At 38.0% G+C, this 26,337-nt stretch overlaps 1 protein-coding gene across 2 annotated transcripts in view; it reads right to left on the bottom strand.

Annotated features, from left to right (window-relative positions):
- The window catches only part of eloa (elongin A), a 55,555-nt gene that overhangs the window by 6,969 nt on the left and 22,249 nt on the right, over window positions 1–26,337 (bottom strand). For both annotated transcript variants that reach the window (XM_043717743.2, XM_043717744.2), the window contains exons 2-8: window positions 22,331–22,387; window positions 19,541–19,653; window positions 16,866–17,916; window positions 14,351–14,465; window positions 12,571–12,723; window positions 10,424–10,521; window positions 4,404–4,584 (exon numbers count right to left, since the gene is read on the bottom strand). In XM_043717743.2, the coding sequence (XP_043573678.2) occupies window positions 4,404–4,584; window positions 10,424–10,521; window positions 12,571–12,723; window positions 14,351–14,465; window positions 16,866–17,916; window positions 19,541–19,653; window positions 22,331–22,387 (1,768 nt within the window). The remainder of the gene's footprint in view (window positions 1–4,403; window positions 4,585–10,423; window positions 10,522–12,570; window positions 12,724–14,350; window positions 14,466–16,865; window positions 17,917–19,540; window positions 19,654–22,330; window positions 22,388–26,337) is intronic.

The following is a 26,337-nucleotide window of genomic DNA, read 5'->3' as shown; positions in this document are numbered from 1 at the left end:
TATACATTTCCCAGTTACTATGAAGCATCTCAAAGTTTACTGCAACAATTGCTACTTGAGACACACAACCTGCCCATCAGGAAATCAGGAGTGCAACTCCATTTTTCTGTCATTTAACTCCAACTGTCCAAAAAACCATTATGGCATGCACACATTGCTAGATTTTCAAAATGCAATGCTGAAAGTTGAATTTGGAAATGTACCTATTCTAAATTGTGACATAATTATAATTGCCAAAAATAATCCAGCTGGATTATGTTTCCCAAAACAGGTTTGGTTCCAAAATGTAATTAACAAATTTGGATAGATGAAAACCTCAAGGCTGATGGAAAAGAAGCAATATGTTAAACTAATGACAGTTTCTCTCTATAAGGTCAAGCTTTGACCAGATTTTGAAACAACACAAACTAACACTGAAAAAGTCTGAAATTTCTGAACCAGATCATTCTAATCCTACATTTGATCATAATATGCATTTATATAGCACTTTTTGAGTATCATAAGGTATCCCTAGCCACTTTACAGGGGCATTACAAAACAAAATATAACACTTAGTCACATAAGGAGATATTAAACGATGGACAATTACTATATCAAAAAGACTGGTTTTAAAGAGGAAAACAATGTGGAAAAACAAAGAGGTATAGGGAGGGTACTGCAAAGTTTACAGCCTATGCAATTGAAGGTGCAGCCACAAATGGTCAAGTTATCAAAAAAAATGGACACAATGCCAGAATTATACAACAAATCTCTTGAAGTGCTGGAGGATTTTACATAAAGATTTGAAAAAAGGAATAAAGATATGTAACTGCCAAATGGCAGTTAAGAATCATACACATTTTGGTGGATCCAGAGTCTCACAGCAGATAATTATGGCAGAATTCTCTTCTCTAAAGGACATTTTATGATAATGATTACAGGATCACCATTAAGTCAGCTTTTCATCAAGTTCACCCATTTGCCATAGTGGGATTTGAATCCATATCCACAGAACATTAGCCTGGAGTTCTAGATTACAAATTCAGTGACATTACCAGTGCATCATTCCACACCTGACATTACTTAACCAGGTGTCGTTGTAAATGAATGAGCACGGAGTTCAGGGCAGAGGGAAACAGGACTTATGTGAGTTAAGACACAAGTAGAAAAGTTTTGGATTACTTCAAGTACATGGAGGGTAGAATGTGGACTGCATTGGACTCGTGAAGTCTGGAGGCAATGAAGGCACAAATGAATGCTTTAGCAGCAGACGGTCTGAGATTAAGTCATAGAGATGTACAGCATGGAAACAAGCCCTTTGGTCCAACTCATCCATGTCAAACAGATATCTTAAATTAATCTAGTCCCATTTGGCCTGAATCCCTCTAAACCCTTCCTATTTATATAAGAATCCAGATGTCTCTTAAATGTTGTTAATGTACCAACCTCAAACAGGATGTACATGTATTTAGAAAAGCAAGGACTAATTAGGGATAGTCAACATGGCTTTGTGTGTGGGAAATCATGTCTCACAAACTTGATTGAGCTTTTTGAAGAAATAGCAAAGAGGATTGATGAAGGCAGAGCAGTAGATGTGATCTATATGACTTCAGTAAGGCATTTGACAAGGTTCCCCATGGGAGACTGATTAGCAAGGTTAGATCTCACGGAATAAAGGGAGAACTAACCCTTTGGATACAGAACTGGCTCAAAGGTAGAAGACAGAGGGTGGTGGTGGAGGGTTGTTTTTAAGACTGGAGGCCTGTGACCAGTGGAGTGCCACAGGGATCGGTGCTGGGTCCTTTACTTTGTCATTTACATAAATGATTTGGATGCGAGTATAAGAGGTACAGTTAGTAAGTTTGCAGATGACACCAAAATTGGAGGTGTAGTGGACAGCGAAGAGGGTTACCTCAGATTACAACAGGATCTGGACCAGATGGGCCACTGGGCTGAGAAGTGGCAGATGGAGTTTAATTCAGATAATGCAAGGTGCTGCATTTTGGGAAAGCAAATCTTAGCAGGACTTATACACTTAATGGTAAGGTCCAAGGGAGTGTTGCTGAACAAAGAGACCTTGGAGTGCAGGTTCATAGCGCCTTGAAAGTGGAGTTGCAGGTAGATAGGATAGTGAAGGCTGCGTTTGGTGTGCTTTCCTTTATTGGTCAGAGTATTGAGTACAGGAGTTTGGAGGTCATGTTGCGGCTGTACAGGACATTGGTTAGGCCACTGTTGGAATATTACATGCAATTCTGGTCTCCTCCCTATCGGAAAGATGTTGTGAAACTTGAAAGGGTTCAGAAAAGATTTACAAGGATGTTGCCAGGAATGGAGGATTTGAGCTATAGAGAGGCTGAACAGGCTGAGGCTGTTTTCCCTGGATCTTCGGAGGCTGAGGGGTGACCTTATAGAGGTTTACAAAATTATGAGGGGCATGGATAGGATAAATAGACAAAGTCGGGGTCGGGGAGTCCAGAACTAGAGGGCAAAGGTTTAGGGTGAGAGGGGAAAGATATAAAAGAGACCTAAGGGGCAACTTTTTTACACAGAGGGTAGTAGAGATATGGAATGAGCTGCCAGAGGATGTGGTGGAGGCTGGTACAATTGCAACATTTAAGAGGCATTTGGATGGGTATATCAATAGGAAGGGTTTGGAGGGATATGGGCCGGGTGCTGGCAGGTGAGACTAGATTGGGTTGGGATATCTGGTCGGACAGGTTGGACCGAAGGGTCTGTTTCCATGCTGTACTTGTCTATGACTCTATGACCTCTGGCAGCTCACTCCATATATGCACCACCCTCTGCATGAAAAAGTTGCCCTTTTTGTTCCTTTTAAACCTTTCCCCAATCACCTTAAATTTATGCCCGCTAGTTTTGGACTTTCCAACACCAGGGAAAAGACCTTGACTATTAAACCTATAAGATAACCCCTCAACCTCCAGGGAAAATCACCCCAACCTATACAGCCTCACCCTACAGCTCAAACCCTCCAACTCTGACAACATCCTTGTAAATCTTTTCTGAACCATTTCAAGTTTCACAATATCTTTCCTATAGGAGGGAGGCCAGAATTGAATACAGTAATACAAAGTGGCCTAACCAATGTGCTTTACAGGTGTAACATGACCTCCCAACTCCTATACTCAACTCATAACAATAAAAGCACACATACCAAATTCTTCAGTATCCAGTCTATCAACTACACTCCAAGGTCTCTTTGTTCAGCTGAATAAAATTAGGAAATGTTATGGAATTGGAAATGGTCAATTTGCAGAGAATTTAAAGCAAATGCAAATAGCAAATGCATCGCTCTGTGGTAAAAAGAGTGTTCATCAGCAAGTTTTATAAGATATACAATTCAAACAACTGAAAGAAATTCTGCTCCTCACCTTGGGAACATAGTCAATGAAAACAAAATTAGGCCATTCAGTCCATTCCTCCACATAACTAGATTTTGGTTGACCTTCTGACTCAGCATCATTTTCACACATTATTCCCCGTACCTTGAAGTCTTTAGTATCCATAAATATATTAATTTCTGTCTTGAATATACTCAGCCTCCTGGCATACAGAATTCTAAAGATTCATCATCCTCTGAATGCAAACATTACTCATCTCAGTCCTAAATGACCTACCATCTATTCCGACACTGTACCCCCTGGTTCTTGACCCCTAACTGGGCAAACATTCTTCTGGCATCTGGCGGTTGAACCCTGTAAGAATTTTGTGTTTCAATGAGATCACCTTTCATTCTTCGGAATTCTAAAGAGTGCAGACCCAGTCTCCTCAATCTCCCTTCCAAAGACAATCCAGTTATTCCAGAAATTAGTCTGGTAAACCTTCATTACACTCCCTCTATTGAAGTATATTTTTTTTTAGAAAGGTAAGGATATCAATTCTGCGCACATTACAGAGCCTTGGTGAGCTTCATCTCAAATACAACTGCAGCAAGACATCATTACTCCTGCATTCAAATCCTCTAGCAATAAAAGCCAACATATAATTTCCTTCCTCATCTATTACTAAGAATTTGCTTTACAAAAAGTGAAATAATAGACATACTTAACATAAAGAAGGCACTTAGCATAACATGCCTGTGCCCAATGTTTGAAAGAATTAGTCAATTACGTCCCATAGCCCTGCAAGTATTTAGTTTTCAGATATAGATTCAGCACTCTTTTGAAAGTCACCATTGAATCTGCCTTTACAATATATTCAAATATTAATTACAGTTCATAATAACATGCTAAACTATAAAAATAATTGAACCCTGAATTATGGATACCTCCAAGTGAAAGTGTTAGCAGCATAAAACCTTTTGAAACAAGAGAAAATATTGTGTGTTCTTTCATTGCATTGGTACAACTCAAAGTAAATTTCTGTCAATTAGTTAAATTATTGCATTCACTAAAATTGTTCTTTACCCTTTGGTTTGCTGGCATGCGCCGAACTAATGCTTTGAGTTATAGCTCGGAGTTTCTGCTCTCGCTCATCGTGAAGACGTAGATACATTTCACGCCATGACTCAAACTCCTGTCGTTCCTGGTTCTTAAAGTCTCTTTTACAGTGTCTCAGCCACAGGTGATCAGTTTCTTCAACAAAAGTCTGTTTGGCAGCAGAAATGCACAATCAGACACTAATTGAAAAAGTTGAAGTCAACGACAAAGAAAAGGCTTAGATTTTCTTTTCCTATATAGCATTTTTTTTGACACAGTTGGTAGTTACCAAGTGAACCAATCTTATCATAACTTTTTACCATATGCTACCTGTTTTTGGCTACAACTCCCGTTTATCCATTTACTAAAAGATAGAGATTAAAAGTAATCAATTAAAATCTTCACGCCTACATAGAGTCATACAACATGGAAACAGACCCTTTGGTCCAACTAGTTCATGCCAAATATAATCCCAAACTAAAAACTCACCCCATCTGACTGTTCCTGTCCCATATCTCTCCAAACCTTTCTTATTCATGTACTTGTCTTTTAAGTGGTGTAACATTGCCTGCATCCACCACTTCCTCAGGAAGTTCATTCCAAATGCGAACCACCCTCTGTAAAAGATTTACCACCCACGACTTTAAAATCGGTCTCTTCTCACCTCAAAAAAATGTGACCCCTAGTCTTGAAATCCTCCAACCTAGGGAAAAGATACCTACCAGTAAATAAAATGTTACAGGACAAATGCACCCCCTCATGTATTTCTAATTTGGATGTTTTTCAATTATTAATGTTAACTGTTGTGATTGCTAGTTAACTCCATTTTTGACATTAGCAGACTACTTAATGTAACTACGTAATTACATTTTTTTTTTAAATCCACCTCTACACCTAATTTTCCATCCTCCAAAATCAGTCTTCACTGAAGCTACACTACTGCTTCATATTGTAAATTAATCACAAAAACAATTCGTATGCAACCAAATTAATTGTCAATTTAGGTATTACAATGTTGGTCTAGTTTAGTGTAGTCAATAAAAATTAGTAGTAATGCAATCGGTCATAACATCAGTACCTACAGGAAGGAGTAAATTTAGGGAATTTTTGCTTTGTATTACTATCACGTTGAAAAGTGCATATTTATAGGTAGTTTAGAAGGACAGGATTAGTTACAACTAGAAAGTTCCATCTAATCAACTAACCTATAAATGCTCACCATCAAGGCTTGCCTATTAAAACTGGTCTCCGGTGAATTAGCAGCGATTTGATCTGATCTACAGATCAGCATCTAATATCTGTACATAGATGAAAACTAGAGAGAATTAAAGGGGAATGCACATGGTAAAGACAGACGAGACAACAGATAATTCATCTCACCTCTCCTGTAGGGAGTGAGCACTGTAAATACTAAGGATAATTTTGCAGATCAACACCCAGACACTGGAGATGAAGAAACTGGTGTTGGGTGGTAGTTAATGGAGCAGATAATGAGATATGCACAAAACACATTGCCGATATCTATTGCCCCTTGTCAAGACCAATTTCAACCCATGATTGGCTGCTATATCAGACCTGATATAACTCAGATTTCCATCATTTTCCAGCTCTTTTGAACTCACCATTGCAGAAAAAGAAGACCTTTCTATGTGAGGTGGCAATATTTATGAGACATTCCATATTGTCCATTGGTCATTTTCAAAAGGTATACAACATCCGGTTTAAACTTCCATTCCCAGGTCCATTTCCAGTCACACATATAAATGTATAACCTACACTTTCTACAGAAGCTAAAGCGAGAAGTCAATAGCTCAATAAGAACATCAGTCTGAATTGTGTACTAAGTCTCCTTTCTTGCAAATAAGGCATGGTTTTAAAAAAACATGTCACCACATATCAAAAGTTATCTAAACACAACAGTTAATTTATTAAGCATGAAAAATTGAAAAAGTGCTTTCAAAATAAAATAATCTACTTTGATAAATTCTAGGCATTCTTACTGAAACCTATGAAACTGCGCATACCGAAGTACACGCCAGACATTGAATGCACATTCCATTACAACCTCGGAGCATAGGAATTCAAAACATGAAAGCCAATTTCCTCAAACTTTATATTATATCAGTGGATTACTTTGCTCAATTTTGAGTATTTGAAAATTTCACTGTCAATCTGCTTAACCATGCACACTCACGATTCAATAGGGGCAGTAGCAGTATCAGTTAATTAAGTTCTGAATATTACATTATAAATTGTTAGTACTTCAGTCTTGTACACCATGAAAGGTAATTCCTAGTCTGTCCTGGCTAATTGCAGAACAAGAAAATCTCAACATTGCAAATGCTACCAGTTTGGATTGTTATGTTCCACTGGAGAGTGCAAATATTTGGAGATCAAGTTAAATGGGATTACATTTGGCTGTAATGTCCTTCATGGCCTATTAATTCTCACTGTCGAGTTGAAGGAAAGGAAGGGGGAAAGTGAAGGGCAGAGGGAGAGAGGAGGAGGAGAATGGGGGGGCGGGGGGGAAGAGGAGGAGGGGAAGGGTTTAGGGAGGGACAAGGGGAAAGGAGTGAAGTTTGTAAAAGTAAATCAGCTTGTTAAAGCATGAGAGAGAGGGAGAAAATCCTTGCCCAAAATTCCTGTATGTTTACATTTCTACAGTAAACAAAAAACTTGGAGGAACCAGTTAGTTCAGTCGGTTGGATGACCAATTTGCATCGGATTGATACCAACAGCTTGGAGTTCAATCCCTCTTCTGTTGGGGTATATTTGGGAGCTGCCTTTTTTCCCTACCCTTGGTTGACACCTCACTGCTGTGGGTTAGACCCATTTTTGGGCAGAGAACTCAAAAGGATGATGGTGAATATTATGTAGCAGTTAAGAACTAATTGAATTCTCAATGTCCTGAAAATAATTAATCATTCTTTTTTAGAAATGTTGGAGACAACTGCAACACTTCCCAACCTAAACTGACCTTGTTCTGTGATGCCTGAAAAAAAACACTTGAATGAAGTCAGGTTCAGATCATCTGACCATGCTGGCAGCTCTTTTGAAAACAGTAACCTCATTCTTCATATTTATGTGTGACCATGTAGTTGTGAAACCTGCACCAGCATGAACTATTTTAGTGTTTATCAGACAGCCAACAAGATACCAGTGTCCCAAAGTTTTCAAGCTTTCAGCTAATTTGACAAAATAGCCACAGGAAACAAACAGCAATTCTCTGTTTCCACAACTTAATTACTTGTTTAATACAATAAGTGTGGGTTGCTAAACATGCCCTCAGACATACCCTTCATATATACCTACCTTTGACTTCATAGAGCCTAACACGTAACACATCAAAAGCCATCTTTTTCTTCAGTGCCAACACTGGCCAACTGACAAATAGCATTATTGAGAAATACAATTGTTGCTTATAAATTAATTGCAGATCACAGCTGATGTTACCTGCATTATTGCTGTCTACCGTGTTCCATTTTTAATTTTCTCAGACTATCCACCTCTCCATTCCACTACAATCTCGCTTGTTTCAACTGATGCCACTGTATGGTATGTTCTCTTTTTCTAAGCATGGAGTACATCCATCTCTTTTTCTAATGATGAACTTTAATTTCTAAAAAGAACCTTGATCTTCCGAAGTACTGTACCCTGGGATATTTAAGACCGGAGTCAACACTTTATTTGATGATGATACTCTACCTAATGACCAAGGCACTGAATCTGGATCCAGAATGACACTTACCTCAATGCATGTCATTATAGAGCAGTACTTTTCTACAGGATGGAAAGCTTTTTTTCCCCATCTCTCCTAATTTTATTCGTCACAATTGTGTTTTAAAAAGATCTTACTTTTGTACTAAGTTCAAAAATTTTCAATCTGCTCCTCAAACAGTTTTTTTTTTTAACTTGGAGGAAAAAAAGCAATTAGCAAAATTAAGAATTCCAGTATTCCTGAGCACTCCTCATACTAAAACAATTAATTCCCTGTTTGCCATCTCAGTAACCCTCTTTTGCACCCACGCCAAAGTCTTGATATTAAAGCATGGTAACTCCAAAGTATACACTATATTTTAACTGCAGCTTATCTACCTTTTGCTACAGGTTTAGCAATATCTGTTTGCCTTCATGTAGACACGTATATCAAATTTCTTTTCCATCCTACCATATTCTAATTTCATACAGTGCTATTTATTACCTAGTTTACATGCATTTTATCTTAACTTTATCCCCAATATAATGACTTCCAGAAGTTTACTTACTCATGTTAGACTGGTCCACAGTTACCCAATTTATCTTTTTGTACTTTTCGAACAAATGTACCAGTATAGAAACTCTCAAGTTTCCTGACATAAGATCTATGTCCAAAAATGCTTAAAATTTGTGGTCAGATCATTTGCCACGTCCTCTCAGCACTCCATATCATTCTAGGATGCATGTCATAAAGCATCAATTTCCAAAAACATTTTCTGCTATCTCCCCATTTGTAGGTAATCCATCTGAAACTTCCTCCTTTTATCCTATGGTACTGTAAATGTTTTTCATGCAAGTGTTTATTCTTCATTGTGAAACCAGCAAACAATTTGACCAATAGAGGCATCACATCCAAATCTGATCTTGTTTACATATGACAGAACTCAGATCCACTTCAAACAATGGGACACTCGTTAGCATCTTGAATCAGGAGCTTTGGTTTATTTTCACTTCTGCAACCACTGGGTGCTAATGCCATAGGTCACATTACTACCGCTGCCTTAGGTGACATCAGCTAACTCAGCACAGTTCTAGAATCAACAAGAAAGATGCAGCTATCACCATATCAACAATTTGGTCTATTGGGATGTGGGAGGATGTAAATTTTCCCAGTCTATAACCAGAACTCACTTAAAATAGATCAGCAGACTTTTGCTGTTGGCTAGCTGTCTGAAGAAGAGCGGGGTAGTTCATTGGGTGCCTGACAAATATTTGTCCCTCATCAACAACATTAAAACAAATTATCTAGTTGTTTATTTCATTGCTGTTCAAATGCTGTTGTCATGGACAAAATGAATACCATGTTACCTGCAATACAATTACATCATTTCAAAACCACTTTGGTGGCTTTTAAGTGCTCTGGGACCTGAAGTTGTGAAAAATAAGTCCCATTTTTCTTTTTATCAATGTGTACACTGACAGGACACAGCAAAGACGATACAAGACAAAAAATATTTCAACTGAGATCACAACAAATTCTGAGGGATTCTGATTTTTGGCCCAAAAAGTGTGTTTCACCACACCTCTTAATAAATTCTTAAAGTCTGTCAACCTATTTCAAACCACTTTTTTTTCATTCTTTTGTGAGACGTGGGAATCATTGGCAAGGCCATTATTTGTCTCCCATAAATAACTGTCCTTGAACAGAGTGGCTTGCCAGGCTGAGGAGCAACCTCATGGAATTTCCAGTCTATAACATTCCCAAATAATAGGATTCACAAAGGTTTATAAGTTTTAGACAAAATCTTTCTGTGGCTGCATCGGATGCTGCCTGACCTGCTGTGCTTTTTCCATTGCCATGCTTTTCGAATCAGAGGTCAGTTAAGAGTCAACCAACTGAATCTGAAGTCACATGTAGGCCAGACCAGGTAAGGATGGCAGATTTCCTTCCTTAAAAAGACATTAGTGAACCAGATTGGTTTTTACAAAAAACAGTTATAGCTTCATGGTTCACCATTATTGAGCCTAACTTTAAATTTCAGATTTCCTTCACTGGAATTTAAACTCCACCACATGCAGTGGTGAGTTTTGAACACTTGTACCCAATGCATGAGTCTGGGTTTATGGATTACTAATCCAGTCAGATTACCACTGCACTAGTATCTCATCATACTGTCTTCCCCATAAATAAAGTTAGGATCACAGAAAAGATAAAAATTTGTTTTACTATTAGCAAAGACTGGGGCACCACAATGAGCAGTTCCTGTACCTTTCCATTAACTTCCCTTTTAGGAATCAGAGCACAGGCTTACCGGATTGCAGTCCTCAATCCGATACAGCTGTTCAGGGGTACATCGTTCCAGGACAGGTTCTAAAATTTCAAATGGCACTCCTCCAACTTCATGAATAGCTGCAAGAAAGCACAACAGATACTAATGAAAAATATACAACACAAAGATAAAACAGTAGAAGCAGGGCCTCCTTAAAGTAACATCAGCTGAGGAGCACTTCATGGAATTTCCAGTCTATAACATTCCCAAATAATAGGATTCACAAAGATTTATAAATTTTAGACAAAATGTCTCTCTGGCAGCTACAAAATACCTCAGTTTCAGATTAAGAAAAGTAGGGGACTAAATAAAGACATCTTTCGACTGACTATTATCCTGCTAGAATGTACACTTGCACAGATGATTATATCAGACTCAAGTATGATGCCACTCCTGAAATCTAGGTTCATGTTAAGTGTTTTTCATATTCAGAGAGAGTTCTGGAGAATGTCTGTGATCTGCAAAACATTATCTCAGCAACAGGGAAGAAAAAGGAATAAAAGTCAACATATAATTATATAAAAGCTTTGAGAAAAGCAATCCTGTGATACGTCGACTCGGAGTCTTTTTAAAATCATAAACCTCGTCTTAAGATTGGGGTGCTTCTAATTTAACCACAATATACAGCCCTACAGCACAGGCTGGTTAGTTCAGTTGGCTAGATAGCTGATTTGCGATGTCAAGTGTCACCAACAGCACAGGTCAATACCTGTACTGGCTGAGATCACCATGAAAGTTCCACCTTTTCAATCTCACCTCTTACCTGAAATATGGTGATCTTTAGTTTACCAGATGTCTCTCATGAGAGAATAGCCCTATTGTCCTCTGGGATTACAGTGACTTTACCTTTACACAGCCTTTATCTTTAGCTTGTGAGTTTAAGAGAAAGGAGTAAATGGAATCCTGGTTACTAGTGTAATTATTATGGCATAACAATTAAATTAAAAATTGTCATATTGAATAACAGGTATAACATGTATAATCCATTCCAGCTCAACATGGTTCCTACTCTATTGACAGATAAAGTATTTAGAGAGAATTAGAATGAAGAATTTATTTCCTACAGTCCACAAAACTCATTCATGCAGGAAAGATTATGGTCTAGCCATACTGGAATGTTAGACCATGGTAACACAATCACATGTGGATCAATGTTTTTGCAAAAAGAACATGTAGACAACAATTCTACTTTTCAATTTCCCTCAGCTTCAAACATACAACTAGTTTTAAAATGCTCAGGCTTCCTTGCAAGGAATGCAGCAAGTTTTGGCCTCAGGCATTGCCATAGTTGAGGTCATTGGTTCGAACCCAAAGATGCAGCTCTTTAAATCCCTTCCCACCAATAGTGGATATGATTAGTACTGCACGTTATTCAGCAGTCCCCAGCAACATTTACTGATTGAGACCATGTAAATTCAAATCAAGATAAGGAAGGAATATACATTAAGCAACCACATATGTACAAGAACAGGAGGGAAGAAAGGAACTAAATCTGTGGAAGCTAGAATTGAAAATTATGGTATTGAGATGCAACACTGTTGAAGGAAGTCCGGACATCTACTAGCCTGTGTCAAGTAACTTGCCAATGATCTTTATCAACGTTTACACTGTGATGAGGAAATAGAAATCTTAGCACATGCAGAACCATACCACACCAGGGCACCAAAGTCTTTAAGGAAAGTTTGGAAAATACCATTGGTCAAGAAAGAGCCCTATACATGCTGACATTTAAATGTTACTTGATAATTACATATAATTACCCCTCAATAAGAAGGTAGGGTGAAAATCTTTCCATCTATTTGCTGAGAGAGACAAACCAAACAAAGTAGATTGGAACACCAATGGATGGCATTATGGAGTAGTCAAAGATTTTCAATCTCTGAAGCACATATTAGTGTAATCAAAGTGCTTTCTAACTGGGGGGCAAGTGACGGAGGGAAGTGTGACAAACAAAATAAAACTAAAACTTACAAAAAGCAATACCTATGTTTAAATTCAAATGTTGAAAGCAGAGGATCAGGCAACCCTGGAATGAATACAGAGCTACTTTCTTATTAGGAACATATCACGCAATCCTAATTTCACATACTTGGGCAAATATGCAATTCTGATGCTTATTTGTGACTTACAATCCACGTTGTTTTGTAGAACTCGAATACACTGTTCATACAATGACATCATCTTTGGAAGGAAGACAGTCTTTGATCCAGAATACACCTGCATCTTTGAGTTAAACCGGCGACCAGTAAATCCCAGATCCTCCTCAGACAGAACAGATATAGCTGGAGCAGAAAGGAAACTGTATTTCATATCCAAAGCACTTCAGGAATTAAGTTCTAGTCACTGCATTAAAAAAACACACTTTGTCCTCCCAAACATTCACATTTTCAACCCACACTCATGCACACAGACATACACAATCACCCCATATACATGCATCTCCAGCTACTGTATAAACAACCTAGCACTCAAATGCACAACCCACACCCACCGTAACTCTGCGCACATGCACATACAGCCACTCACCATCCTTCTTTTTCCCAACTGAGATCATACAATCTCTTCAACCAGAATACCTGTCACACACTGGTCAAAAGACTCAAGCTAGAACAAAAGAAGCTGGTAAATTAGCTGCAATCTTCTTTTCTTCCCATTCTTTTCCAGGCAATACAGAGTCACAGCTCACTTCCCAAGGACTGTATGCATGTGGCTATCAAGGTACCTGCACAGCAGCAATGTGCTTTCATGAAGACTTCCCACTTGCTGAACAAATTATTAGTTTCTGACATCACAAATTCTGCGGACATGTACATGGTTCCAGGGAAACTGCTGCAACTCATTCATCCTGGATAGTCCTAGGGACCTCAACTCTTCAGGTAAACTGTGGTGGTAGAAATTGGGTAAAAACAGGAGTGCCCTAAAGGCGTACGGTTTAGACATGTGCAGAATTCAATCACAAAGGCTGAGGACATTTGAAACTATTGTCATCTCACTACAAGGACAGCAGCTAAACAGAGCATAAGTAGCTGGGCCCTCCTCAGCCAGTTAGACCGTGGAGGCCTCCCTGCGAGTTTGGCGGGGCCAATCCGGTTGGAACAGTTTGTGACACAAGGACGGACTACTAAGCCTCCAATGACAATGGCTGACTCTTTAGCAATATCTCATGGCCTACCTGAACTAGCCTCAGAGACACCTGACCCCAATCACATTAGAGTCAGTGATCATCACTGCATCCTCTTGTCTCACAATACTGCTGCTAGATCTTCCAATTGGTAAGCAGATTTTGGGAAAGGGAGCATGACAAATTAGTTATGGATGAACTAATTTCAGACTGAGTCGTGCCTGGTTTTCTGGTCCTTCACTGGGGCCCCATCACCAGGAGAAACTCAGCATATTATGTGTGGTATGTGAAGACTGCAAATTGCATTTAAATATAGCATCTTCCTTTTACATGCTGAAACTACCAATAAACCTCCATCTGTTATTGGCTGGCTCCCCCACCTGCATTGATTGGGTAAGATTGAAACATGTGGAATCAAATTCAACATCAGTAGCTAAACATCCCATCAACTGGCAAAATTCTACTCAAACTCTTCACAAGCTAACTTTCCTATGTAACTCTGAGCTGAGCTTCCATCTTCATATCACCTCCGGAATCTACTTATTCCTCTATTAAACTGCCTGCCCCACTTCTGCCTCAGCTCATATCTGCTAAAACCCATATCTTGACTAGCTTTACTACCTCAGTCTCCGCCATTCCAACTTTCTCCTTGCCAGCCTTCCAACTGCAACCTCTGTATCATTAAGTCATTCCAAAACTCCACAGTATTTATCCTAACTTTCACCAAGTCCCATCCACTCACACCGTGACCATATTCACAATTCCAAACTACAACAGGTTAGACTCACCTTTTCTTTTTGGTGGTGATAATGGTGTCATATCCATTGAAGGAAGGGGTCTATAGTTGGGCTGGATAAGTGGCAATGGAATATCCGGTAATACAGGTACTACATCAATCATCATCTATTGAGAAAGAGGAAAAGAAAAAGCAATATTAAAATTTCAGCCTTGAAGTGACAAACTGCAAATAATAATTGAAGATCCATCCAGCAGCATCTGATATCGGATGCCAAAACTGAGAGATATTGGCCAGTGTAAAACTAAATACTTCATTGCTGATGTATTTCTATATCTTTTCCTTTTGTGGTTCACTCTACTTTTAAGGCTAATAGCCATCGACGAATAAAGTGCTGCTGAGAACATTGATAGTACCATAATTTATTTTAATAAATGTCTAATAAGAAATAATGTCATAATAAAAAAAGTCTTTTCAATGACTCTACAGTTCAACACTATGCCAAATTTAATTCTGTGGCCAGGAGTTTGACAGCTAACCTGCTCCCAAAACCAATCGGTGGCTGGGCAATCCACTGATATAGAGTCAGAGATATACAGCATGGAAACAGACCCTTTGGTCCAACCCGTCCATGCCAACCAGATATCCCAATCCAACCTAGTCCCACCTGCCAGCACCCGGACCATATCCCTCCAAATCCTTCCTATTCACATATCCATCCAAATGCCTCTTAAATGTTGCAAGTGTACCAGCCTCCACCACTTCGTCTGGCAGCTCATTCCATACAAGTACCACCCTCTGTGTGAAAAAGTTGCCCCTGAGGTCTCTTTCCTATCTTTCCCCTCTCATCCTAAACCTTTGCCCTCTAGTTTTGGACTCCCCGACCCCATGGAAAAGACTTTTTCTATTTACCCTGTCCATGCCCCTCAATTTTGTAAACCTTAATAAGGTCACCTCTCAACCTCCGAGCTCCAGGGAAAACAGCCCCAGCCTGTTCAGCTTCTCTCTATAGCTCAAATCCTCCCACCCTGGCAACATCCTTGTAAATATTTTCTGAACCCTTTCAAGTTTCACAACATCTTTCCGATAGGAAGGACACCAGAATTGCATGCAATATTCCAACAGTGGCCTAACCAATGTCCTGTACACCCGCAACATGACCTCCCAACTCCTGTACTCAATACTCTGACCAATAAAGGAAAGCATACCAAACACCACCTTCACTATCCTATCTATCTGCAACTCCACTTTCAAGGAGCTATGAACCTGAACTCGAAGGTCTCTTTGTTCAGCAACACTCCCTAGGACCTTACCATTAAGTGTATAAGTCCTGCTAAGATTTGCTTTCCCAAAATGCAGCACCTCGCATTTATCTGAATTAAACTCCATCTGCCATTGGCCCATCTGGTCAAGATTCTGTTGTAATCTGAGGTAACCCTCTTCGCTGTCCACTACACCTCCAATTTTGGTCTCATCTGCAAACTTACTAACTGTACCTCTTATGCTCGCATCCAAATAGTTTACGTAAATGACAAAAAGTAGAGGACCCAGCATCATACTTGGCTGTAGCAAATAAAATTCTCAGGTTAAATCAGAGAAAACAGATGTTCATAGTAATCACACATGCTTTTCACTGTAATGGAAAAATGAAGCAAAAATCAAGCACAAGTCAGTCTATATTCTCTCCACGTTTCTTGAACTTGCCAAATCTGTACCTAGCATCATAAGGCAGTTAATACCAAAGTCTGAAGTAACAGGAATGTTTCTTATTGTGTAGAATTCAACCTCATCAATATTCTTGCCATTTTCACACATCTTGAGACTAGTTTCTAATTTTAATAATGGAGTGCAGAGCAAGTGTTTGGCAGGATTAAATTAATGGTGACACTGGTTTACTTCCTCAGGATGTGTTGAGGCTTTTGAATTTCACTGTCAAATTAAAGCACTAAGTACATATAGTTCCTCTTCCAAATGCACAATTAGTTACCAATAATAATAAAAGGGACAAAACAGTTGATACTTAATTTGAGTTTGAAATTTAGGCAGGTTTCTACCCAACAGGCAATACAATTGTTCAGAAAGCAAAACCACTAGGCTAAGAATTTGTTACAGATGTACAGTTTGAAATAAACATTGTTATTTCATTGCGATAATGACATAGTAGGTCCTTGAGACTCAAATGTGCAATTGCTCCTTTTTCTGTTCTCTGCTTTTCCAATGGCTACACCCCTATAGACCATATAATTCTTGTAGGGTATTCTATGGGAGTTAAAAATACAGCAACAGATGAAGCAACTTTGAAACAATTGTAAGAACACAGTGCCTTCAAACTTGGTCACTTTTAGCAAAAGGCTAGTCTCTCTTTTCCTGTCTTTGGCAAGCTGTGGTCATTAAGCCCATGTAAAAATTCATACACTCTAGATCTAAAGGGCTGAATTTTAACCCATGTCACCCCAGATCTCACAAACGAGATGACTGTTAAACTTCTATAATCTATAAAATACTTTTTTTTTCCCCCCCAGAATTAGCTAAGATCTTAATGCAATTTTATTTAATCTTAATTTTACCTTTCTGGGTTTAACACTAGCCTCTTCTTTAATGTGTCGTTTGGATTTCTTCTTTTCTTCAACATTCTTCTCTCTCCAAGAGGGGTCTGAGCTTCTAGAATCCGATTTTGACACAAGTTTATCTGAGCCTTTGGATTTATCTGGCCGAGTCTCTTTAACTTTCTCAACAGGTTTGTTAACCTTTTTCCTTTTTTTCTGTGGCTGGTCATAGATTAGGTAAGACTCAAATGACATTGTTGGTTCTTCAAAGTCATCAGCTATTTCTGGTTTAGTCGAGTCCTTAGGGAAAGAAACAGACTGATGCTTTTCTGTAGGTTTTGATTTTTTGGAATCTGATTGTTCTCTCTGTTTACTTGATGTAGGTTTCTCTTTGGGTTTGTCTGATGTATTCCTTGGTTCTTCATGATCAGGTTTTCGTTTGTCTGAGTCTCTGTGCTTATATTTTTTACATTCTAAAGTTTCCTCAGGTTGCTGGCGAGGTTTCTTATGACTGGAACTTATTGACGCAAACTCTCCTCGGTCCCTATGATTATGCTGTTCCTTTAAGGAAGATTTTATTTTATCTTGCATTTGTAGTGATGAAAGTTTATATTTTTCTTCATCTTTTGTAACTGATTGCTGTTTTCCCTTGTGTGAAGACTTATGTTCCCTGTCCCGGCCTGTGTTCACTTCTACCCGTGAGCTGTGATGGTCCCGAGGAGCTTTCTGGAAACTTTTTGATGGCTGCATAGGCTGTTCAACATCTTCCTCAGAATAGTCATTCTCCTCATCATAGTCCTCCACAGGAGGAGATTTAGTCCATCTCTCTGCCTCTTCTTTAAAATTGGATTTTGAAGACTCATAGCTTTGGCTACCAGATCTGAAAGATTTCTCATTCTCCAATAAATGTCTCCTTTTCTCATGAATATGTTCATAGTTTGGTTCACTGGACTCTCTATGAAGGATCTGGAATGTCTGTCCATAATCATCTTCTGAAGGAAGGTCCCGGTGTCTCTTTCGAGATACCCCTTTATTGTAACTAAATTGTCGCTCGTCCAATGTATTGGTAGATCTGAACAAAATAAACATAATTAATAATTGGCCATAAAGTTCTAATCGGTATTGTAGCAGTACTTAGAAAATAAGAAAGCATTCTATTTTTAAAAGAACATTCAACAGCAGGCAGAAGCACTGGTAAAGTGGAGCCAAGCAACACAGTTTATGGTGGTCTTACTTTCAATCTCAGACCTCTAGAAGGATTAACAATTAGTTCACATGCTTAATAGAGGGAACACTGAACAAAGTCAAGCTGAACTCACAATCACGGACTTCTAATATTTACTAAAAAGTATCCATTTGTTTATTTTAATTGTCAACATCAGAGTCAACTCTGAGCTCCTCAAATCAAACCTGCTGACAGTAATGGTATACATTCACATATGAGAGACACACGAATAGTTATTTGAAAGTCAGCACAGGCATACAACGTCAAATTGTTTTCTTCTACAATAAAAGTTTATGCTTTGATGGCAGAAAGGCAAGATAAATCACTGTTGGGTGCAATAACAAAACATTATGCAAGCCAGAGAAACAGAATTATAGCACTAATCTTTAGTTAGCAGAGGAATATAAAGTACTTCTCATTCAATCCCAATGAATAACAGCAAAATGTGTACCAACAAGATAATGTTTACATGTTGTTGCAGAGTGACTGAAGACTAATGTGTCAACTGTAAGGTGATCAGGACTCTGATCTCCAATTAAGTGTCTAGCCACTGGTAAAAATAATTGCTTTGGAACGCAGAGAAAGAAAGGCAAGGAGTCATAAAGATGATTGGATCATGTAACAATTTAGTTGAACAAAAGATAGAATTCCTGCCCGATTCATGCACGTAAACTCAAGTTACAATTATTATATCTGTATAAAGCAACATGATGTTATAAATAAAACAGAGGAGTCAACATTCAAACTTACAATTCTGAAAAGTACTGAAGTTGGTGCCATGCTCTTGTTAATCAAATAATCAGGGACATTTTTATTTGGGGGGGGGGGGGGGGGGGGGGGGGGAGGGTGGTAGATAGCAGAGAGGCAAAGGCAGTTTTTTTTTCAACTGCAAACTCTAATCATCTTTCAAGTATCACTAAAATACTTTACTTAGATATTTTCTAATCAACCTGGCCAGAGAAGTTATTTTCATACCTGGAGCAGGTAGGACTTGAAGCTGATTTCCTAGCTCAGAGGAATGGACACTCCCAAGGAATGTGAGATACTGCATTACATTTGTTCATCTTTAATAGTAATTAAACACTAGGACATTCAAAAGGACACCCATAAAACAAAATTTTATTACTTAAAAGTTCAGATTTCTGATCACTTTAGTTTGGAATGCCATTCCCTCTATTTTAACATTAATATAAAAAATAGATTTCCAGTTACAAAACTGGTGACAATAAATTGCCAAAGAGCTTGAGTTGGGGTCATTTAAAAATGACAACCTCCACATTTAAAACTACCACATTGAGGGAACAAGTGTGCATTTTAGGTTTTTTATGCATTATAACACAATTAATAATCTCTTTCTTTCAAGTTCAAGAATTTGGCTGTTATACATTAAACACAAATAGGAAAGTTGTGTATGTATTGTGTACACAGGAAGACTTCCCTATTTATGCTGAGAGGGCTTTTAAAACAATACCGTTCTACTTCCTGGGGTACCAGTTTCTTCCACTTTGAAACTAAGTTCTTGGCATAATCTCCAACCACATCATGCTTCCTGAATCCATTCACAGTTTTCCCTATTCCTGTATCCTAGTTACAAAAAAGAAAAGAAATAGCAATGAAATAAATTTCTTCAGCTTGTACACTTACCATAATCTCAAATCCTTGCCTCACTCTTCTAATAAATTTGAAAACTAAACAGTAATTCTACTATACTCCAACATTCAATAACATATTCAAGAAATGTGCATTCATGGTGTATTCAACAGTAGTTGATTTCTTGGCATACTGCCTCTGAAAGAAATCTGGAGTATATGTTCTTTTGTAACACTGCAGCAATAATACATCCTTGTTAATTTACTCTATTGAATCTTTTATGTGTAAAACAAGATAGGAATATCAGTTAATTAACTCCAAACTATCGTTACCTATTATCCATTAGTTGCCTTACAAAAGAGGTAGCATTTAAGGAGGGAGGGTGGAGAGGCAGGAAGGTTTCGGCAAAGAATTTCAGACTTTGGAACTTAGGCAGTTAAAAAAAAAAGAGACAGAAGTGAGCTCGAGAGGTGAAAAAGAATAGAGTTTGAAGAATGTAAAGTTCTATGAGAGTTGTAGGGCTGAAAGAGGTTATGAAGACGAGAGTCTCCGACTACAATGGACATGATCAGAGAATAAACAATTTAAATCTAAGGTGTGGTTTAGTGGGATAAAATGAAAGATGGCGAGGTGGTGATTGATCTGTGAATAGGACTTGGCATCGTAAGCATACAGGGAGCAGAGTATTGGATGAACTCAAATTTGAAAAGGAGGAGGATGGGAGGCTGCTGGGAGTAATCTAGTCTGGTGGATGAAATCCACAAACACAAATGCAAACTTTAGTTGTAGTTGGCTGAGGCAAGGGTAGAGATGGACAATTTAATGGAGGTAAAGAAGATGAGATCCAAAGCCTCACTTAGGAAAAAGCTTGTAAATGGTCTGGTTCAGCTTGAGACAGTAATTATGGGAGGTATATGGGATTTGTTGCTGGTGAGTGGTGGGAGCAGGGGGTGAAGGGAAATGGACAACTAATGAAGAAGGTGACAGTGACTTCAGTTCCCCAAATTTAACTGGAGGAAAGTGGAGCTTGGCCAGGACAAGATGCTCAGAGGTTCTCCACAAAGAACCTTGGACAGAAATCATCTATTCATTGACAATCAGAAAGTTGGCTAGAGAGATGGGAATATGTTGAATTTTAAGAACTAAAAATCTGCTTTAGAAGTAACAACTTGTACATTTCCAGCTTAATCAAATTGTTACAATATACAAATTAACAATTTACATTGTGTCACTCCTCCTATTTTTCCTCAGACTTGCACATTCTATAGATAAGATAAATCTTAAGAGAAGAATTAAAAATCAAATATAAGTAAGTCTGTAATATATTTAGTTAGGGTAGATGCCAAACAATCTTCGTGTAGAAGCACTATGCTACATTTGGTATTCTTTGATGATCTAACATTAGTCATTACTTATGAAAATACTCTTTATAGGAACAACATTATAGTGGGTTTAGCTATGGGAATTATGTAAATAATCTGACAACCTAAAAAGAGAACTCAGCATCTCCATTGTTTTGAAGTATGTTTTTTGTCACAGATTATGTTGTCAGTATATTCTTATTCTTCAATCAGAATCCTACTCTTGATTCCTTGATGTTGGACAAGTGATATATTGATTGTTTTGGTTGCATCATCCAGACAGTGATTATTTTCAGGTAAGATGATAAACTATGCATAGTGCCAAAATGAACTGGATAAACCAGAGATAAACTTTCCTAGGTTGGCTTCTCAGGTCTCTGCTGATCTCAGGCAATGAAGCACAACTGGCCCAGGTGCACTGCATTTTACAAAGGTAAATAAGCCATAGTTCTTACTGCTAACTCTTAGATCTAGTCAAAAAAATAAATCAGTCAATTTAAGCCGGAAATATTAAGTGAGAACAGAATTATTCTTATCCATCATGTGCTCTTGTACAAACACTGATATGGACAGAATATTCAATTACATCAGTAGACACTGGAGGTGGTCCCAGGTACGTGGACAATCAATATAGCTGGCACTTTGCTCCAACACTGCTTTCGAAAATTTTTAATGACAAGGAAAGAAGACAAGAACATTGGGAAAACTGGAAAGTAAAAGCAAAACCGATTGTGAAATATTTAACCGTGGCAGTCTCGATCTCTAGATGTACACAACAATAATTAAGATGTTATTAATCTCAACATACAAATAAAGGATATTTCAAATTCAAATATTATTCTAAATGACACTTACACCTCCTGTTATTTGCAATTAATGTATTGTAACAATTTTTTAAAAAATGTATACAATACAGATCCTAATAGATTGTGCCAGTCAATAAGTAACCCTAACCCTGTCATTGCCTTCTTATTGAATAAGTAAAGGTAGAATGTTTAATATGTTATTTGCAACTTCACTGGAAAAGTATTACCAATTAACACAAAATTCTGGCCATCGTTTTTAACTTTCATTTACTTGCAGAATTTATGCAAATTTATAATTCATATTTGTTTAAATAAATGATTGAAAAAGCAAAGATTCACTAATCAAAGTTTGAGAGCAAAGTTTGAGAGAAAACTTCCGACTGAATGGAAGTTTTCTATATTATAAACTCTAATTGTACAATGCCAAATTAGATTGGCAGCTAGTTTATGAGGAGCGTGGTCTTCCACTCCCTAAACTTTAAAATGCAGAAAATTGTAACTTACAGCTAAAATATCCACAGTGATAGGAAATTCATTCAAGCGCTTCAAGGTCTTCAGAATCTAGTGAAAAGAAATTGAAAATATGAACCCTCAAATATGGTATATTTGTCACATAACATATTTCTGAATTTTACTGTCATTTGACAGTACTTTCAAATTATACAAAAGAAAATCAAAAACCTCTATCCTAGCACAGTACAGATGAGATCACGAAGTTTGAAAATAAGCCAACTGAGGACAGTCAAAATATAGAACAGTTCACTTCTACTAGTGGAGTTGTTTATTTCCTCAATTTTCCACAAGCAGGTGCAGCTTTCTGACTTTCCATTAATGCCCCTTCCATTAATGCCCCTGACTGTGTGGAGTTTGCACGTTCTCCCAGTGTCTGCGTGGGTTTCTTCCGGGTGCTCCGGTTTCCTCCCACAGTCCAAAGATGTGCAGGTCAGGTGAATTGGCCATGCTAAATTGCCCGTAGTTTTAGGTAAGGGGTAAATATAGGAGGTATGGGTGGGTTGCGTTTCGGTGTGGACTTGTTGGGCCGAAGGGCCTGTTTCCACGCTGTAATGTAATGTAATCTAATCTAATCTAATCTATATGCACCAGTCTGGACAGTGACCATGCTATAAGGATGATTTGTATACCTGCTTTGGATTTTGCATGTTACAAGTTTATAGAACGTAAAATAACTTAGAAATCTAAAATCTTAAAAATACACTTGATGGGAATACAAAAAAATTCTGCTCTTTCTGAAGCAGTAGCAATTTTAGTAAAAAAGGTAAAAGCTTTGTTGCAGTTTTTTTTTAAAATACTCCTTTTGTTTGCAAAGTATACCTTTGATGAAAATTAATAAACAAAAACAAACAAATACACATGACAGATGAAATATTTCCCAATCATAGGGCATTAAAGGTTACTTAAAATTCACGCCATTATTTCTGGATGCATTATTCACCCCTTTAATAGTAAGTGTGTGTCTGCAAACCTATTTATAGAGTGTCAAAACAAAAACATATTTCCTTAGGCGCCAGCTGAGGCTCACTCTTAGTACTCTCACCTCTGAGTCAATACATTCAAGCCTTGCTCTACAATCTTGAGCACAGGCTGTAGGGTGGTATTTCTGAGACATATTGAGTGCTGCACTGGCAGAGGAATTGCCTTTTGGTTGGGTTAATATGATAAGGGTCCAGGTAAAAGTTTCCAAGCACATTGAAAAAAAAAGCCAGGTACTTTCTCAGCGTCTTACAATATTTATTCTTCAATCAGCAGCACAAAAAAAGTTATTCTTATTGCTGTTAGTAGGACCTTGCTGTGTGCTAATTTGATGCTTAATTTCATGCATAGCAACAGTAACTTTATTTCAAAACAGATTTGGAATGTCAAAAGGTGTATTTTAATTGCAAGTTCTTTTTTCTTTATTTACAACACTCCTGGTTACCATAACCTGTGTTGAATAACTGACTGTTTCTAAAAAAAAGAAACGAGTTAGCGTGATGCTGTTGCTGCACTGAGCATAGGCAGGTGCTAGGAACAGCATGTGTCCTCCATTTAACTAAGTAATCACCTTCAGCTACGCTGCTGAAGAGAGAAGCAATGAACCAGAAGATGGAATGAGGCATTATTATGCCCATAAGCCATTTTAAGAATTCCACAGAGGATAGATAATTTGCCTGCTTGAAGAAATTTTTGGCCTATTGAGACTTCAAAGAGCTGATCAAAAACACCTCTCAGGAGTTACTTACATTAACAGGAGTGTTTAGATGTGCTGCAATATAAACACATTAAAGAAAGTCAAGCCACTGAGCCAGATTTTACACTGGTAATAGCCAGGAAACAAATTATGTAGAATTCCAATGACCACATAATGGCAACAGATAAACAAGAAAATCAGGACACTGCTGTTCAACGTGCCCTGCTCCTCCAAAAATGGTATTCCATTAACAATACCTCACTGACAGACTCAACATTAAATAGCATAAAGTTTCTGTATTTACTGGTTAACTATGATCTAAACTCATCTGAAACATTAGATCTAGTTCATTCCAGTGTAAGTACCTTCTTGTAGCATGATCTAAATTAATGTCAAATAATGCCTCTTAAATTTTTTCCTGTCTTCCTCTTGCACTTTCTTAATCTAGTTTTCCTTTTCCTCGGTTTTTTTCTGTTTTTGAATAATCATTAATAAGCAGTGCAAAGTCTGAACCAGGAAGAGTTGGTTAAAATACCAAATTCATTCTGACTGGGAAGTAGTACAGGCAACTATGCTTTAGTTCTCCAATTTAGAGTAAGTTTAAGTGCAAAATTCGACAAAATCAACCAGCATATCCAGACAAAAAAAGGGTCAGAGTATACATCAGCAGCAAATAAATCATGCCTACATTTTTTGAAATTTATTCACAGGATGTGGACATTGCTAACTGGGTGGAAAGGGATACAGATAGATTAAGAGAGTGGACAAACATTTTTCAGATGGACTATAAAGTAGGCAAATCTGAACTTGTCCATGTTGGCAGCAAGGATAGAAAAGCAGTATACTATTTAAATGGAGAGAGATGTTCAATGGGATCTCTGTCCTGTTGCATGGATGACAAAATAAGTATGCAGGTACAGCAAGTGATTAGGAAGACAAATGGAATGTTGTTTGTTGCAATAGATATGGAATATAAAAGTCTGAAATTTGAATGTCACTCTACAGTGTGTTAATGACACCATATCTGGAGTACTTTGTAGAATTTTATCATTTTCTTTAAAAAATAAGGTTGCTTTAGAAGCAGTACAAAGAAGTTTCTTGACTCGTTTCTAGGACAAGAGGCTTGTTTTATGAAAATTGGAAAGGTTAGGTCAATGTCCATTTCAGTTTAGAAGAATCTGAATGATCTCAGTGAAACATACAAGATCCAATGGGAATGATTAGGATGGATACCAAGAGGATGTTTCCTCTTGTGAGCAAGACTGAAACTAAAGAACACAGTTTAGAATGCCTTTTCTCTAAAATTCTTTCCCCAGAACATGGTGGCTGATGGGTTAGATAGATTTTTGTTAGACATGAGATTTAAGGTTTGAACAGAAAATCGGGTCTGAAACCACAACCTGATCAACCATGATCTTATTGAATAGTACAGCAGGTTCAAAAGGGTCAAATGGCCTGCCCCTGTCAAAAATCCTATGTTTCTACATTATTATCCATCCCTAATTGCCCTTACGAACATGGCAGTGAATTGCCACAGATCACGTGGTGTAGATACATTGCAGTGATGTCAGGGAAAGAGTTCCAAGATTTTGACCGAGCAATGGTGAATGAACAGATATAGTTCCAAGTTAGGGTGATGCGGCTTGCAGATGAATTTGCAGCTAATGAATGTTCCGATGCCCTTCTAGATGGCTGCCATCACGAGCTTGGAAAACATTGGAAGATGCTGTTGAAACAGCCTCAGTGAGTTGCTGGAGTGCATCTTATTGATGGTATAGCTGAATGGATCCTATCTGGCCAAAGTAGGCCAGTGATAAAATGGTATCAAAAAGGCATAAAAGGAGACCCAGGAGAGAAGTTATGCAACAGATAGAGTGTGGCTCAAAAGCTTCAAAGACTGAAGAATAAAAAGTTCAGCATTTGCTCCCAATCCATAATTACCCTTCAGAAGTTGTGGTGAACAATCTTCTTGAACTATTGCAGTCCATTTGCTATAGGTACATCCGTAGTGCCATTAGGAAGAGAATTTCAGGTATTTTGGCACTTCAACAGTAAAACAACAGTGATATAGTTCCAAATCAGGATGATGCCTGACATGAACTGCAATATTGAGTTGGTAGTATTCACTTGCAGCTCATTTTCTATCCTTCCAGAGGATACTGGTTTGAAATGTACTACTGAAGGAGGCTTACTAAGTTGTTTCAGGGCATTGTGTAGATAGAACACACTGAGCGAATATGCACCAGTGGTGGAGTGAGTGAAGGTTTATGGTGATAGATTTGGATGCCAGTCAAATCGTCTGCTTTGATTTGGAAGATGACAA

The sequence above is a fragment of the Chiloscyllium plagiosum genome, unplaced genomic scaffold (assembly GCF_037043375.1).
Source record: "Chiloscyllium plagiosum isolate Xiang-an unplaced genomic scaffold, Cpla_swu_hap1 HiC_scaffold_30, whole genome shotgun sequence".
Taxonomy (NCBI): Eukaryota; Metazoa; Chordata; class Chondrichthyes; order Orectolobiformes; family Hemiscylliidae; genus Chiloscyllium; species Chiloscyllium plagiosum.
Note: the sequence above shows the minus strand (reverse complement) of the source record. Positions and strands in the feature narration are given on the sequence as shown.